Genomic DNA, 17167 nt, shown 5'->3' on the forward strand with positions numbered 1-17167 from the left:
AAGTCATCTATGAGATAAAACTATGCTTAGGTATATGCAGGGGGAACCCTTCAACATTTTATTTTAGAATAAAAAATTCCTATTTTAAAGCGTTAGTATTTTATTGATTAATAATTTTTATCCGAAAAATTCTTTTGTCTTAAAATAAAACGTTAAAGTTTAAAATATTAAAGAAATGATCGAAGTGATTATTTACTAGATATAATTTTTATCACTATACCTCCTCCTTTTTAAGGTATTTAATTCAATTTTTTTTGTAGACCAATTCTCATCTCGATAATAAGTCCAAACTCAAACTCAAACTCAAACCCAAACCCATACCCATACCCATAGCAACTTTGTTTAAATATAAACAAATATTTGGTTGGGTCACCATTTCAACTACAAGATTTTCTTCCATGCGGAGACAATGAAAACAGTTTTTTATTGCAAGTGAAGAAATAGTTCACTTGATTCCATAGGCTAATCTCTGACTACACGGACAACTACCATTTTCCCCCTTCTCAAACCGACACCAAAACAGGATAACGAAGTATTAAACGACCGGCACAAACATGTTTCTTTCAGAATTGGCAGTGGAACAAAATATCAGATCAAGTATCCTTATCCTTCACTGCTATAGCAGAAGATCTGAACCAAGGTACCCACACTGAGGTTGTCTTTTGGTATAACCTGTATGCTTCAGCTCTGTACTCTTGCTTCAACATCCGCTGCTCCACTAGAAAAGTAACATAAGCTAAGCACATACTATTGATCAAAGACCCCACACTGGTCCATCCATGACCCAAGTTCCATGCAAATACAAACAGCCCCCACCACCATAGTTGTTCCCCAAAGTAGTTTGGATGGCGGGAGTACTGCCACAAGCCGCGGTCGAGGTTCGGGACCATAGATTTTCCGAGCTCTTTTAGCCTGGTATTTTTAGTCACAAAATTATGCAGTTGTGTATCTGCGAAGTATGCTATGGTAATGCCACACAAACAAACTCCAGCAGCAACAACATCCCAGATATTTAAGGGCTTATCAACCGAGTGGACGACATACAGTGGAAGACATATCCCAATCAGAAGTATCTGCAGTTGAATCACCATTTACTTCAATGTATGTTCTCTCGTCAGCCTTTTTTATTAATTTAATGGTGTTTGCTTTCTTCTACTTGAGGTCCAAATTTTTATTTGTTATTAGAGATTAGAAAGAACCAAAACGGATAATGCAGAATCTATGGAGAATCACCTGTTGAGAAACGTAAACAGAGAAGAAGGAAATCCACCACCAATTCTTGCCGTACTGTAAGCGCATATCAGCGAACCTCCAGTCTTCTCTGGCACCCCATTGCCATTTTTCTCGCCTGAAATAACTATGGGCCAGCCTAATACTCCAAACCCAAGTCAACACTGTAACGACCATTGACCTCCACGGATCAAATTGAGCCGAAGGGTGGGTTGCATAGTAATGAAGTAACAGCACCGGTATCACCGTCCAATACAGATCAATCATCTGAAACCAACCAAAAGAAGCCAATAAAAAGAAGTAGAATTTAAATTATTTTTTAAGAATTCTACGTAATAAAAAAATCACCGACCCAGTTGCTGGATTGGATGAAACCAATGAGCCAGAAGAGGACACTGACATTGAAGAAAAAGAAGACATTGGCTAACAGAAAAGGGTGGTGGAAGCACCATGACCAAACAGGAGAAAGGAAAGTGTTGTTGCTGTGGAAATGACTAAGGAAATAAAGATAGAAGAGAATTGAAGGGAGAGGAACAAGAAATGCCACGACGGCATTTTTCAAGTTGCTTGTTCTGCTCATGTTTGTTTCCGTTTTTGTTTTCTCCCGGGGAGTGTGGGTCGGAGGGAGAGCGAGGCACCACTTTTATAGCAACTGGTTTATTTCACTGCTCTGAGGGACACAGCTAAAGAGAAGACAAAATGATTAGGCTGATTTTCACCTGGTGTGCATGGAGACGAAGGGTGGCGCATGGGCTCCAGTCCCACGCCTCAACCGAATCTTCAATCACGATGCTTCCTCATAATTTTCGGACAACGCTTTGTCAAAGGACCATGTTGGTTTGGTTTGGCATTGTTAATTAACATAGATCAAATAAAATTTTAAAAAAAAATACTGAAAATTACCGTAACTGTACTCTTAGTGAAAAAAATTATTCATTTCAAAGATAGGTACATGTAATTTTACCTAAAATAGTTGGATTTAAATTCTTCTTTTATTTCAACTTAAACCAAATGATAGTGTAATAGGAAGGAAGAGTATTTGATTTGTCCTTCTAATAGAATTGCAAAATTTAGTATGACATTTTTTCTTACAAGCCATTGGTTGAGGATAGATTGGATCTTACTTGGCATCGCCCTAAAAATTCCAAATCATAATAGAAGACGTTCGATACAACCGATATTAGAAGCTATATTTTACCGTATCTTGAGTGCAAATGACCATGAGCATGAAACATTGATAAAAAGAGGAGAGAAAAAGGGGGGGGGGAGAAGCAAAGCAATTAATGAAATAAAGTATTGCAGTGATTGAAGTGCATGCAATAATGAGAGCAGCTTGTACTGGTGGTGACTTAACCTGCACAAATCCCCACAATTCACGCACCAAAAAATAAGGTAGCCAGTATACTGTACCACTACCATGCCTGGCAAAGGTGGCTGGGCCAGACCATTCTCGTTATCGATAGATGCTCCTTGCACCTTAATGAGCTTAAACAACAACGACAAATGGTCCACAAGAAAGAGCTAATTCTTTTCTAGCACAAAAGGATATGAAAGAAGTACTTTCAAATAGAAATGAGGGACATACTTTGGAGGAAATCATAAATGTCTCTGAACAAAGACACCAATACATGTAGTTTGAGAAAAGAAAACAAAAGAAACAGACGGGAATACATGGAAGTGAAACAAAAGAACCTTCGCCTGCATATATCTGCTTAAATCCTACAAAAGCTCAATGGTATCCCATCCGACTACAGCCTCTGCCCATTAAAAGTATATGCATAGAACTAACAAAACAAACTTCTTAGGATTCTTATTCATCTTACCCAAAAAAAAAAAGGAAACCCAATATGATATAAAAAGTTTAACAAGACCAGATGAAACTTGCATTCGAGCAGATCCCATTCATGTTGTTCTCATATAGGCCCATTGCCAGTTGCAATATCCCTTTTTATTGCTCCTTGAATCCATTTGATAACAAACCACTGAAGCAACAAAAAACTTGGGCATTAGAAAACATTAATTTTTGTTCCAATTCAGCACAAATAGAAACTGTGGAAACTTTACCTGAAGCCCAAGAATAACTGGAATCCACAATTTTCCTTTATCGTTAGCATCAGATCCATCAACCAACTTCTTGCTAATTACAATAACTTGACACTTGTTCGTTGCAACAGTTGTGATGGCTTTTACTAAGTTCGGAATCCAAGCTTCGCCATTGGGAAGAATCTGTATAGATATAACATGTAATTATCAAAGAATCAAGGCAATCAAATATATGAAAAGGTGAAAATAGAGAGCACAATATGAGGTAAAAAAGCATAGGTTCAAACCTTTTCGTCATTGTCATTTTTATTGCACCTTCCACTGTTTTCAACCAAAACAACAGGAATGACAGAATCCTACAAGCATCAAAAGCAAGGAAATATCTAAAAAAAAAAAAGCGATCACAGCACTCTAAGCATACCAACAGAAAGAAATAGTAACTAATAAAGATAAATTTACAAGCTAAGATATCCTTTTCAGACAACGGAATTACAAATGAGTGACAAATACTATTTTAGTTAGACATCAAGGAATCTTTGTGAGAACAAATAAGCTTATCATATTAACCTGTCTAACACCTTTATTTATCCGATCCAACATGCGTCCAACATAAATAAACCTGAAAGAGAATACATACATCAAACTCTTTTTTCCTAATACGTGCTCCAACACGAATGGCCTTTAGGACACCCTCCAATCTTTTAGAAGAAAAAACACCATAATTCAGTCCATCTGGTGGACAAAGCTGAGCATGAGTGAGCACAAGCAAACTTTTGCGCCATATTTCTTTGCCAAAACTGTTGCTAATAGCCCTTATGACCTGCTTATCCAAGTCGTCCACTCTATAGGCATCCAGGCGATCAACATAAAGCAAAACATCTATGGTCTTATTCAAAAGAAACCTGCACGACGAGTAATAGATTTTGTTTTTAACCAAAATGAACAATAACATATAGGAAAACTAAAAATAGTCCTAAAATGAAAATATGACTAGCATTCACGAAAACTATATTCATCATGCAGAATATAAGATTCTAGGTTAGACAGCTTAATTACTCTACTGACCCTTTGATCAACTGAAGAGCTTGGTGATTAACATAGCCAGCCTCTACAAGTCCTGGAGTATCAATTACATTCAATGTAAACCCTGCCCAGGTGCGTGAAGCCATTACGGGTCTCAGCCCCTCTGACTGCAAAATACACAAATATAATGACGATTAAAGCTTTAGAAGATTAAACAGCATAAACGAATCAAGCTAAGAACGCATTGTAACAGATAAAACCAATACTCACCTGGAACGCAGTGACTCGAACAACTTGCTCCCCAAGAAGAGAATTGATAGTAGAAGACTTTCCTACACCGCCTTTGCCCATAACAAGGATAGTCAAAGTATTGACATTCTGTATTTTTTTTACATTTAAAGCAATCTTGTGTAAACATGTTATTAAGTCGAAGTAAATGAAATAGATTAAAGGGTTCATCAAAACCTCTTGCTTCAATTTTCCCAACAAATCAAACAATTTTGTTTGAGTAGCAGCGGGGAATTGTTGAAGGCCAAGCCATTCACGAGGGAGAGGAGTACCCATCACGGGAAACTGTATAAGAAATCAGAGAAAAAAAAGCAACTCAAAAAACCTCCAATAAACTCAATAACCCTAAACCCAAAAACTGAATAACATGCTAAAAACGATTTGACCCATCTTAGAAATGCAGCCGAAATATGACACAGGAGCGTTTCATTTAGACAGTATGAAATAAAGAGAATTGGCGGAGGAACCTGTGTTTTTACCAGCGTATCTTCGTGGGTGCAACTTGAGAAAGAGCGTGAGAGGGAGGAATAAAGAATTTGGAAAGGTTTTTGGGGGTGGGTTTTGTGGGGCAAGTGGATGAGAACAGGAAAGAAGATGATTGGGGATTGGATTGGGGGATGGGAAAGGCTATCTCATCGAAATTCACGGGTCTCAAGTAAGACTACATAATCTGCCCTCATCCACTGTTTGGGGACAAGTTGGCTCAAACTTTAGCACTCTTCTATGCAGCCTATACGGGTCGACCCATTTAACTCACTCAGGCCTGTTCCACATTGCTTCCAAAAGTGTAAATTAATTATTTAATATTAATTAATTACAACGGTGTAAATTAATTATTTCATTAAACTATCAATAATTTATATAGGTATAAGTTATTTCTTTAATTCACTGTATTATCAATACATATATACATATATATTGAATTATAAATCAATACATATTTGTTTCATTTATTTTACTTTATAATATCATATATAAAATATATATTTTATTTTTTTAACAATATTTTTTATAATAATATCAAACATCAAAACTTTAAAAGGTAACTTTTGAAAAATACATTTTCACGATTTTCTTAACTAAGTTCACTGTTAGAATTGTTTGTTATGGTTCTAGGTTGCAAGCATTGTGAACTTGTTGATACCATCCACTATTGATCATGCACTATGACATGAAAAATAAAGTGAAATATAATATGAATATATAAACGTATAAAAGTTGAACTATAAAATATACAACACATATATATTTTAAAACCATTATAACATTAAAAGAAACTTAAATTTAATATGAATACATGAATTATCAAATTTATTAAAGTATTCGACAATTGGAATAATACATGGAAACATTCGGAGGTATGGAAATTTTGCCAAAGTACCTAACCATCCTTCTCTGTGGTAGTAGAGTTTTCGAGTTCTTTGTAACCATCTTTCATTGAAGCAGGGGGAGGCAGTCCAGAAGCAGTGTCATCATCTGTTGCAGGTTTACTGCTATCCGTATCCTTAACCTCCTTGTAAACGAGGAGCGCAAGCAATGGATAGCTCAAAGTGGTCAGCCCCCAATTCACTATCAGCTGGTTCAGCAACGGAACCTTGTTTTTGTCAACTTGCCAGGCAACTGCTGCTCCTGCACTCTGCACTCCCTTGTAGAATCCTACGTATCTGCAAGTTTTATTTGGAGAATCTTTTAAGTTAATGGATTCATGTAATTATGGACTTTAATCATCTGTGTCACAGGATGGACCGAGGGGAGCTGACGGGAGCGGTTGCCTCATGAAAATTTTAAATTCTCGTATAATTTAAATATTTTATATTTTAGTGTGTGTGGATATATAATTGCCATTACCTGCTGAGGACCTCTGAGTTATCAGCTAATGCTCCGATTGTCCAATAAACCAGACTTTGAAACATGGCATCTAATAAACCATAGCAAAAGTACAATACGAACGGTTTGGCGAAATCGGTGCCGGATCTTTTGAAGTCCAGCCGCTTGGGAGGCTTGTCAAAAGAGTAATTCAACTGGTTGGCAAGGCCACCTGCCCAAATTGCTGTCCCGAGCACAGTGACAACCCCTACCCCAACCAAGCCTCTTGTTCTTCTGCTCTTGAAACTGAAGTCTAAAATGTATCCGATTCCGACTGAACCTATCATTTGAGATCCCCAATAGAACACATTGTTCAATCCTCTTGTTCTCAGATTAAACATCAAGCCGTTGACATCATTGAATTGGTAGGTGTAGAAGAAGTTGCTAGCACAGGCAGCTGGGATGATGAATTGCAGCTTCCGGTTACGAAAGAGCTTAAGGATCTCGATGGCCTCGGTTGCAACATTTGAGTATTTGATGTTGGTGCAACGAGTACCATCGTCTCTGACAACTCGAGCAGGGGAGAGAATTGCCAATGAGATGAGGGCACCAGTTGACATGATACACATGAAGGCGATATATGTGCCGTCATTGACGGTTTCCGAGTCTTCCCGGTGGTAGTTCAGGAAGAAAGGTATGAGTCCACCCATGACACCACCCAAGTTGAAAATAGTCCAGAAGAGAGAAATATAGATGCCTTTACGACCAGCAGTAGGATAGGAAGTCATGATAGCACCTTGTCCGGCCCAAAGAAAGCCTGCACCGATGCCGAGAACAGCACCGGCAATGATAGCAAAAGTCTGGTCATGGTAGTGATTGTAGTAGAGGAAAGAGCCAGCATAAAGGACATAAGTGGAGCATCCCATGGCAAGGGTAATCTTCGGTCCAAAGATGTTGTAAACACTACCACCAAGGATCCCGAAGAACGCGAAGGTCGTGTACAGAGCCGTGTTAGCATTATTTGCGACCGTAGTTTTAACTTGGCCGCCACCTCCCATGCCGGAAAGGGCGTTGAACATGCCGGGACAACAGAAGCATACTAGACCTATTAAGCTAACCTGAACCAGGGGTGAGTTGTACCTGAAAGGAGATATTGCAGGTGCTTTGGCAGCTGCTGTTGCCGTTTCTTCATCTCCTTGGAATCCCATGATTGATTCAGATTCAGTTGCTTAAACGTGATTCTCCTGAGGCCAAAGAAGAATCTTAAATAAGAAGCAAATATGACGCATCGGTTTCGACGTGGGGAATTTTGGATGGAACTCCCATTGTTCTCATCGTCTTCCGTTAGTAACTAAGCAAATATCGAGATCTTTTTTTTCTTGTTTTCCCCATTAATTTCATGAACATTTTATCCCAAGCACGATAGCTGCCTGTGCCATGCCAATATTGGGATGGATTTTGCTGAGCAGTAGCTGTCCCTAGTTCTGTAAGAGAATCTGAATATTTTAAGTTAACGAGTAGAAAGGTTCCAAAACAGCAACAAAACAGAGATAACTCGGTAATGACTTGTAATTCGGGTCGGGTTATTACTGTAAGCCAGTAATTAGTCTTAAGACTAACAAAGTAAGCAACAGTCAAAGTTGTGGACAAAAATGGAACCCAGAATTCTATCCTTTTATTAACTGGATTCGGTTTCTTCATTTTATCAACTGTTGTTTTGGGAAATAATCTTAATCCCCATTGTCGCCCAATCTCTGAAACATTATGGAATTAGCATTTGCTGCTTCGGTATACCCGACACATGGGAAGAGAGCTATCTACGAGATGAGACCTCAGCTCAAAACTCGTTACCAACATGAAACGCTCTTTTCACAACAAATTTCTATGCTCAATTGCTATTGCTGCTGACGGGAATCGGGTTCGCATTCTTGTATCCTTTTCCAGAACATTTATTTATTTATTTTCTTCGAATTTTGGGTAGTGATGGGATTTATTTTTTTGGGTTCGAGGTATCTGCGGTTGAGTTAGAGAGCAAGAAACATGATCTTCTCCTTTCTGTTCAAGACACGCAACGGGGTCTTGTTGCAACTGCTGATCAACGTTCAATTATCGAGGAGGCTCTGGTATAAATAATCTCTTCCCCCAAAACCCAAACTGGAAATAGTGCTAATTTTGAAGTAAAAGCCATTTTCTTTTTGGGTGTTGTGAAATTTGTAGGTCAGCGTAGAGGGATACAACATGGGTGCACCAATTGACATGACGCTGTTGGATGGAACTTGGCGCCTGCAGTACACCTCTGCCCCAGATGTTCTCGTTCTTTTCGAAGCTGCTGCAAGGCTACCTTTTTTCCAGGTACTACCGCTGAAATTCCTTCATTGTATTCCTTTGCCCTTTTTTTTTAAGAATGCAGTTGGCATTTAGATTGATTGAGGAGGCTTTTCATGTTTTAGGCTAAGGTTTAGTTCTCAGCTGCTACAAAATTCAGGTAATGTTAAATAAAGAGGTTTGTTTTGATATCTTGCTTGTCAAATTGGGTTAGGTTGGGCAGATCTTCCAGAAATTCGAATGCCGGGATCAGCTCCGTGGAGGGGTAATCAGAAATGTTGTTCGGTGGAGTGTTCCGAACTTGTTAGAGGTAAACTTCTAATTTCAATATCTCCACCGTTGTTATCTTGAATGCTAATTAATATACTAGGGTAAGATATAGATCCTGGAGCAGTTTGTTTCCTTGCACCTTTATACTCCAAGTAAGGTATTCAAGTGTTCAAATGATTATTGTTGAAGAAAAGATAGTACCATCAAATGTTGTCTTTCTTTTGCTTTACAGGAACAAGAAGGCGCCACTCTGGTTGTTTCTGCAAAGTTTGATGTTGTTTCCGTGCGAAACATCTATCTTCAGTTCGAAGAGGTTAGCTTCCCATTTTCTACTTCAAAAATCATTACTTCCTAAAAGGTTAAGGTTTGTCACATGCATCTATTTTTCAATCCGGGACATTAGTCAAACATTGAAGAATATGCATGGTAGCAATTCATGGCCATTTAAGTTTGATTAATCGGCGAGATCACCCCAGGTTTACACTAGCCAAAAAAACAGTTTTGCTGGGCATATTTGAAGTATGTCTGCCTCTATGTTCTTTTGTAGGCTCGTACTAGACTTAAATAAAATAGCCTTAAACGAGCCTAGTTAGTCATTAAAAAGAATGCTCAGGTGATCCCTAGTACATCACTGGCTTCTTGTGAAACATTTATATGCACAAACTCATCTATATCGAGTCCTTTCCTTTGTTTCCATGCCCTTCTATTTGCAAAGAAAAATTAACTTTATCTTGATAAATAGGCCTTTTAGTACTGTTCCCTGACCATGCTTAGAGATTATTCTAAATTCTAATGGAAGTTAAAAGTGATTACATATACATACATGTATATTTGTTTTAACTGATCTCAGACCTGCAAGATGTATTTGACAGATAAAAATTCAAGATATAAAAATCAGTGAACAGCTGCAAGCTCTGATTGCTCCAGCTCTCCTTCCAAGGTCATTTTTAAGTCTACAGGTATCTAATCATCACCTGCATTTCTGGTTAGAACGTGGCATTGTTTGATTTTGTTCGGCCATTTGCATGATCCATGTTAAACTTGAAGTCCTACACGCAGTTACATCCATAATTTAGATTTTGAAAGTTCTTCTTTGACCTTTGATTAGAGACTGATTTGTGTTCAAATGAACAGATGTAATACGCTTTTCTGGTTTTGATGCTTCATCATCTTATGTATTAGCTTATCTCCGAAAAGTGATGTTCTAAAAGTTCATTTTGGTGACTCAGCATATTTAAATCATCCGCTTGTCTGGCAATCAAGTAGAATCGTGTGTTTCCACATCCGTTTACAGTTGATCATACATTAGTCTATGTTTATGAAAAATCATTTAATGTTTCCTTTCCTCTATGCAGATTTTGCAGTTTCTCCGAACATTTACAGCTCAAGTTCCTGTAACAAATCCCGGGACCGGGAGGTATATAATCGACCCATGTATGGTCATCATAGCCTAAAACTGATCTGAATATGTTCCATATGAAATTTCAAGCATGTCTGATTGCAGGAGATCGGTGGGAGGACTCTATTACCTTTCGTATCTGGACCAGAACATGCTGTTGGGTAGAGCCGTCGGTGGTGGCGGAGTATTTGTGTTTACGAAAGCTCAACCGCTTGAGCTGTAAAGAATGAGGACCGGAAACAATCAAACAGAAGTTCTCATTACTCATGAAATCCTAAGCACCCAAGGATAAGTGTAGCCTGAAATACCTTCATAATTCTTCAGAAGTGATGTATAAAACACAACGGCAATACCATTTTCTTTCTTCTAAAGACTAACAGAGAAAAGTAATGAGATATACTGATTGAAAAAGTTATATTTATTTAAAATTACATATACCAATTAAATAACCATTATATATTTTAACAATTTAAGTAATTATTACATAATTGAGGAAGGGATATAAATTAAATAAGACTTTAAAGTAAAAAAACCACTTAACTGCTACACTAAACTAAATAATTATTTTATTATTGACAAAATGTTATTAAAATAAATTATAAAAAATATTAAAACAAAAATAAAGAAAATAATAATATTAAAATAAAATGGTCATATTTTCTCTTTTTCTTATAATACAAAATAGTTTTTTAATAGTATGAGATAATTATAAAGTAGTATCAATTCAGAATTTTTCTTAACAATTAACAATGGACACATACATTGTTAACATATCTGCTCGAACCCAAGACCTTTAAAAAGAACAATACTCCCTCAAACCAATAAGATCTTTTGATGTGCTTATACAAAATAATTTTAAATAGATTTAAGAGTAAAACAAAGTATTTTTCTTAAAAATTTTGTATCAATCATAATCTAAAACAATTTTATTTTTTAACCACATAACAAATATTTTGTTTGATATAACGATTAAGAATTGTTTATTTTCAATTCCTAGATATATTTTTCTTAAAATAATAGTGTGTCAACCATAGTTTAATAAAAAAATAATTATGAAATACTTATTTAACTTGTTACATCACATAAGTGTTTCCTCTAAACCCATCCATATTTTTTTAATCATCACCAATAAGATGATAACACGTGTCAATATTTTATTGAAACACTATTGATTATATCATTTAAAATTAAAACGAGAACAAAATTAAAAAGGCTTGTAAATGTTTAAGGTGAAATATATTTAATTATTTTTGAATTAGGACTAAACTAATAAAATATATAAATTTTAAAGACTATAGTTGTTATTACATTATGTCATGTTATCATCTTCGTTAGTGTTTTAACCACATATTATCATTTTAAAATAAAAATGTAATATTAGTAGTTAATTTGCTCAAAAAAAATTAGTGATCAAAACAAAAATTTTAATAACAATTGGATGAGTAAATATCTTGATTACCCTAAAAATAGACAGTTGGGCTTAGGAAATTGAATACTGTTTTCATTTTTTTCAAGCTAAGTACTGAGGTGCAGCCACGTGGGAGCCTGGACTGCTGGACGTACAGTGCATGTACAACATTAATAAAAAAATCAATTAGTATGATACACATTTATTTCATGAATGAAACAATTATAATTCTTATATATATATATATATATATTATATATAGATTGAAAAGTTCTATGTATCTTTTTTAACAAGTTAGGCATATAAAAAATGAAAATAACTGAACCGCAGGGAGAGAATAACAGAAACAAAAATAAAAATAAAAAATACAATTCCAATTGGCAGCTTTAGAGGGCTCGCCATTTTCTCTCGAAATGCAACAAAAGGTAAAGGAGCGAAGCCACTCATGTATACCTAGATTCACGCTGTCCTTTACTGTTGCCTAATTTTCTTTCGCTCAATTCCCCATTTTCCCTACACTAATTCTTCTTTGGTGGATTTGCTTCATCCTTTGATCATCTCATTTGTTTCGGCTTACCTCCAATTCCCCCACTAATCAGTGAGTGTTTCCTTTGTCGTCGTGTTAATCTCAAGCTATCGTTTGCTTTCATCTTTCTCAATTCTTGCTTTTATACTTTGTGTTTTGTTCAGTTCTACTGAATTTTTCAACTGCTTAATCTTATTATATCTTGATCTAATTCATTTGTTTTCTCATGATGAAGAATTTGTGATCTTAGTGTTAGAAATCTGTTTGTACCGAAATTAACAGTGTATATTAGTAATGTTTTTTCCTTCACTGGAGTATTGTTTTGAAATTTTTATCATGTTTGTGTTCTTGTATCCACGAGTTCTTTCTGCTGTGGAAGCTGTGCAGATTGTAAACTAAGGGAAATTGAGTTTACTATTCAGGTGCATTGTTCTTGTTTTTGTGGCTAAAGCATCGGTGCGATTTGCAGGTAGATCTCGTGCTGCAATAAAGTTTTTGCTCGGTTGTTTGCCTTGTCCATGTAACTAGATTTTGGACCTAAACATCCTTCTGGTGTCAATGGGCATACAGAAGAGTTACCATGGTCGTTTTCCTGGCTCATTAAAAGGTGAGGGCAAGGAAAGGAAGATGACCCTCTTAACGGGGCTGACTCGGGTGATGATCTGGATGACTGTGATTTCGACGGAATTGGCTGTGAGCTTGGCATGATGGAAGGTCAGATTTGCAGTATACCATATGAACTGTTGATCTACCGGATTTAAGGGAGATACTGTCGTTAGAGACATGGAACTCATGCTTGACAGAGGAAGAACGGTTCTCTTTATCAGCCTACCTTCCAGATATGGACGAATGGACTTTCTGGTTGACTATGAAAGATCTTTTCAGTGGTAGTGATTTATTTGGGAATCCCGTGGATACATTTTTCAGAAGATTGAAAAGTGGATTTTATCCTCCAAAGATTTATCGGCTTAGAGAGTCCTTGCAGTTTCTGAGAGGAGAAAATATTACCATGCAATAAGATCTTATCATCACAAAATGGTAAAATGTTCAAAGACATGGGAAGGTTGTGGGATGAATGTGACATGAGTGCTGGCATCCCCGAAAGACTTTATATGTGGAGAACAAGGATGAAATGCAGGGATGCCAATACCAATTTGCTTGACCTTAATGCAGTGCCTAATGATGGATGTCTGTTAACTGAGGATGTTAACCCGGATGCAGTCATCTCTCATTTACCAAAGAGAATGAAGACTTGGGAAAGAGTTAAAGAAAAAGCCAATGTTGCCAGTGCATCCGCCTATGGAATGAACACTATTGTGCCAAACTGCAGTACAAAGGGTGTTCTGAAGGTTAAGACTACTGGCAATGCGACTCACAGTTACAACCAAAAGATGGTTGTGGATGACCTTTCGGAACAATGTCGATCGGTACCGAAGGGACTATTGAAAGTAGTTCCCAAAGTTCCTTCTGTCTTACCCCAAGTATCAAAAGTGTTCTCAAGAAGGTCACAGAAGGAGTTACATTTGGGTGCCCAAGATTTACAGGTCCGCACAGTGCCTAATTTGCCAGCACCTGCTTACTTGGGAAATGCAGGCAACATTAGTGGGTCACCGTTTCTATGGCAAAAGGTTTCTGGTGGCCAAATGAACCCTGAGCAATATCGAAGTATGTTAATTCATCAGGATAGTGCTTTAAGAAGCCGTAGATATTTACAGAACTCTAGTGAAAATAGAAGCAAGGAAGTTGACATTGCTAATTTAGGTAAACATAAATTGTTTGAACTCGATGACGAAAGCGTTATTGATTCAAAGAGATACAAATTTGGTCAGAATATGTGGCAGAACCTCGACATGGGAAAGAAAGGATTGTTTTCATATCCATTCTCCAACCAATATCATGAAGGAGAGAGGCAGACCAAAATCTTGCAAAAAAAGTGTCCGACCATTCTACCAAGAGTTCCTGAAGCAGTCTCAGGACCTGAAGGAGGCATGCAGGACAAGTTGATGGCTTTTCCCAACCAAATGAATATCCCAGGTGATTTTAAAGTTGAAAATACAGAGAAGCCAAGTAAACCTAGTGGTTCAGAGCATAAGTATGATACCCTTCCTTTGACATACAAACGAAGAAAGCCCCAAGCAAAAAACTCATCAGGCTTCACCAACAGGTACTGATATAAGTTCTGTTAATCCAAATGAATCAAACCAACCTTTGGGGGAGAATGTGAAGACATTGAGGTTGGGAAAACATTCCTTTGAACAGGGAATCTTGAACAGCATGTAAGGAGTAAGGACTGGTATGTAGTTAGCTCCTCCTTCCTAATATAAAAACCTCCCACATCTTGTGATAAAATCACCCGTTAGAGGCTTCTTTTGTATGCTTAAGTCGGTATATATGTCAGGAAGTTCTTATTATTGTCGTCAGATTGTTGTCATCTTTTCTCCACATATTTTACCTGTCAAATGTCAATTAAGAGTAATATCAATCCGACGACGGTCATTGCATTTTCAGTGGTATGCAGTATAAGATCTGATGAAAGGTTTAGGACCAAAATATAAACAATGCAAATTTATGGTGGAACTTAAATCAGAAAAAATCTAGAGTTTACATAAGATGAGATATCAAAATTTTGAGGATCTCGACCTTTGAGAATTATGGCATCAGGAATAAGTTAAACAGCCCACGAATTTGTGAATTGTGATCTTCCATTGAAGTAGCGATGTAAATGAATACATCTTTTGATGAATTGTTCATGAACCATTCGCATAACGTTCTCTTACGTCACAACCCTAATTTCAGGGGGAAAAAAGAAGAAAAATATTCAATTTAAAATAATTAGGGACTAAATTGCAAGTTTTCAGAACTTACAGCCCGTTTTAGCATTTACAGGAAGTTCATGGATTTAATCATTAATGTCCCCGGGTTAAGGTCACCCATGCCATAGCCTTTTAGGCTAGGCTATTTGAGATATTTATAATTAAAATTTTATTTAAGGCATTAAAATCAGTCTAGGTGTTTAAGCTAAGGTATTGTTTGAAATATTTATAATTAAAATTTTATTTAAGGCAATAAAATGGTCATAACACCTAAAAGTCCCTAAATTTCCCAAACCATAAATCCTTAACCCTTAACCGCCGCCTCTTCAACCCTCGCTAATCCACTACCGTCAGTGACCAAAAGCCCTCTTACCCCTCATCGAAATCGGTCGTCGATCGACATGTAGAAATTGTCGAAGCTTCGTCGTCTTCAACCCCCTGCTCGATTTTCCTTCGATTACCGTCAATTTAGCCACCATTCGTCTCACCACCACCGAAGATGTGCTCGACGTCCCTGGTCGCTCGTAACCCAACCCGTGGGTCATAGCTTTACCGTTGTTTTCGTCGTCGTCGGAGTGGGTAAGTTTTCGGTGTTTTTGGTGAGTTTTGTCGTGATTTTGAATGAATATCGTATTAATCCGAGAGTGTAGGTGACCGGGGAAGGATCGACTGTTCGAAATGACCCCGTCGCCACTGCATGCACCGCCATGCGCCGACAGTGCTCGTTGGACTCCTCTACCGGTCTAGGAGCCTTCTGGAATCGGTCTAGTTAGACCGAACTGAGTCTAGCTAAGTCAACTCGCTGTCTGATTGAGTCAACTCAAACAGAGTCAACTCATTAACTTTGACTGATCGTTGACTTGACCATTAACTTTTACTAACGTTGACTTTGATTTTGATCAAAAAATAAAATTTTCCAAAAAGTCATATTTCATGTTTCTAGACGTCCCGAGTTTGGATCCGAAGTTCGTTTTGCCAAATTCAAACTCGGTAAGTTATTTTTTTTGACATTTTATCTCCTGATTCAATATAAATTTTCACGTTTAAGTTTCATTTCTAATGTAATTGGTTTTGCCATGTATTCGAAACATTATAGGACGTGGAATTAAAGTTCGAGGGAGATAAAATGGAGTTTAATTGGTTAACAATATGACTCATAAATCGAGGTAATACTCTACTACCTTTTGTATGCTTTTTAGAACTCATTGATAATTGATAAATGCATGAATGAAAATGATTAGTCATTTAGGTGTATTTAATTATCATTGGACTCAAACTGAATATGGAATAAAGACAGAACATTGTATAAGACTCAAACGGCTCGTAAAAGAAATTGGTAGACCGATCAGAAATAATTCTAAGTTTAAAGATTAGTTAGTAAATAAATTGACCTCAAGATCCAAAATTCTAATTAATTTCTTTAAAGGTTAAATGTAGGGAATACTTGGTTAAAAAATTACAAAAAATAATTCTATGGAGTAAAATTACAAAAATACCCTTGTATTGTAAAAAGACCCGGATTTCCCCTGAATGTGAAAAATAGCCCAAAAAGGACATATTAGACCAATTACCAGAAAAAGTGCATATGTTTGGATTGAAAAGAATTATCGAAATGTCATCGAACTACGAAATAATTAAAATAACCTATGATATTCAAATGACTGAAATACCCTGAACCCCAAAAAAATTAGAATACCTTGAACTTAAGATGATCGAACTAACCTTGAGTGTTGAAGTTACCTAAATATCCTAACAATTTGGAATAAGTGAATGTCTTTGCATAAATTCTAGAAACACCAATAAACTTATGTTGTATCATCCCTAAAGGTTATGGAACATAACTCAAGTATGCTGAGTATTCTTAATACTTATACATCACAAAAATATATAATACCAACGAATACTTGATCGTCTCCTCTAATTCCGTTCAGTTGAGATTCTGAAAGTGACCAGTTCAATAAGTGTAATCAATACTAAAAAGTGATTATTAGTAAAGTATATCATTCCGGATTATTGACAAATTTTACAGGTGGAGA

The 17167-nt window shown here is 36.7% G+C and overlaps 3 protein-coding genes and 1 pseudogene across 4 annotated transcripts; 1 reads left to right on the forward strand and 3 right to left on the reverse strand.

Annotated features, from left to right (window-relative positions):
- Window positions 1-454: 454 nt before the first annotated feature.
- Window positions 455-2611, reverse strand: LOC120136358 (uncharacterized protein C594.04c-like). 2 transcript variants are annotated; one of them, XM_039152414.1, is made up of 3 exons: window positions 2585-2611; window positions 1234-1497; window positions 455-1073 (listed from the first exon to the last, which is right to left on the reverse strand). In XM_039152414.1, exons 2-3 carry the CDS (start codon window positions 1495-1497, stop codon window positions 594-596), a joined length of 744 nt encoding a protein of 247 aa, XP_039008345.1. In that variant the 5' UTR covers window positions 2585-2611; the 3' UTR covers window positions 455-593. The 2 variants fall into 2 exon arrangements, with proteins under 2 accessions (XP_039008345.1, XP_039008344.1); XM_039152413.1 differs by lacking the exon at window positions 2585-2611 and adding an exon at window positions 1583-2026.
- Window positions 2612-2787: 176 nt separating this feature from the next.
- LOC120136399 (translocase of chloroplast 33, chloroplastic-like) lies at window positions 2788-5170 on the reverse strand. Its single transcript, XM_039152444.1, has 8 exons — window positions 5064-5170; window positions 4762-4869; window positions 4567-4674; window positions 4339-4463; window positions 3911-4175; window positions 3561-3629; window positions 3295-3456; window positions 2788-3212 (listed from the first exon to the last, which is right to left on the reverse strand). Exons 2-8 carry the CDS (start codon window positions 4858-4860, stop codon window positions 3144-3146), a joined length of 897 nt encoding a protein of 298 aa, XP_039008375.1. The 5' UTR covers window positions 4861-4869; window positions 5064-5170; the 3' UTR covers window positions 2788-3143.
- A 795-nt stretch (window positions 5171-5965) lies between these two features.
- Window positions 5966-7598, reverse strand: LOC120136369 (UNC93-like protein 1). The gene is made up of 2 exons (XM_039152418.1): window positions 6433-7598; window positions 5966-6248 (listed from the first exon to the last, which is right to left on the reverse strand). The coding sequence occupies exons 1-2, from the start codon at window positions 7596-7598 to the stop codon at window positions 5966-5968; spliced, it is 1449 nt and encodes a 482-aa protein (XP_039008349.1).
- Window positions 7599-8021: 423 nt separating this feature from the next.
- Window positions 8022-10758, forward strand: LOC120136381 (annotated as a pseudogene).
- The last annotated feature ends 6409 nt before the right edge of the window (window positions 10759-17167 follow it).

This window comes from Hibiscus syriacus, unplaced genomic scaffold, assembly GCF_006381635.1.
Source record: "Hibiscus syriacus cultivar Baekdansim isolate YM2019G1 unplaced genomic scaffold, ASM638163v2 tig00110627_pilon, whole genome shotgun sequence".
In the NCBI taxonomy this organism is placed as follows: Eukaryota; Viridiplantae; Streptophyta; class Magnoliopsida; order Malvales; family Malvaceae; genus Hibiscus; species Hibiscus syriacus.

Bases quoted from the DNA above. Each gene is read 5' to 3' on its own strand.
- LOC120136399 (XM_039152444.1), bottom strand. From the start codon at position 4,860: ATGGGTACTCCTCTCCCTCGTGAATGGCTTGGCCTTCAACAATTCCCC. The intron at 4,176-4,338 runs GTCAGTAGAGTA...CTCGTCGTGCAG, and splicing joins GCTCTTCAGTTGATCAAAGG to GTTTCTTTTGAATAAGACCA. The intron at 3,213-3,294 runs GTAAAGTTTCCA...TTGTTGCTTCAG, and splicing joins CAGTTATTCTTGGGCTTCAG to TGGTTTGTTATCAAATGGAT.
- LOC120136369 (XM_039152418.1), bottom strand. From the start codon at position 7,598: ATGGGATTCCAAGGAGATGAAGAAACGGCAACAGCAGCTGCCAAAGCA. The intron at 6,249-6,432 runs GTAATGGCAATT...TAAAACTTGCAG, and splicing joins AACTCAGAGGTCCTCAGCAG to ATACGTAGGATTCTACAAGG.
- LOC120136358 (XM_039152413.1), bottom strand. From the start codon at position 1,810: ATGAGCAGAACAAGCAACTTGAAAAATGCCGTCGTGGCATTTCTTGTT. The intron at 1,498-1,582 runs GTCGGTGATTTT...GGTTGGTTTCAG, and splicing joins TCATCCAATCCAGCAACTGG to ATGATTGATCTGTATTGGAC. The intron at 1,074-1,233 runs GTGATTCTCCAT...ATTCAACTGCAG, and splicing joins CTGTTTACGTTTCTCAACAG to ATACTTCTGATTGGGATATG.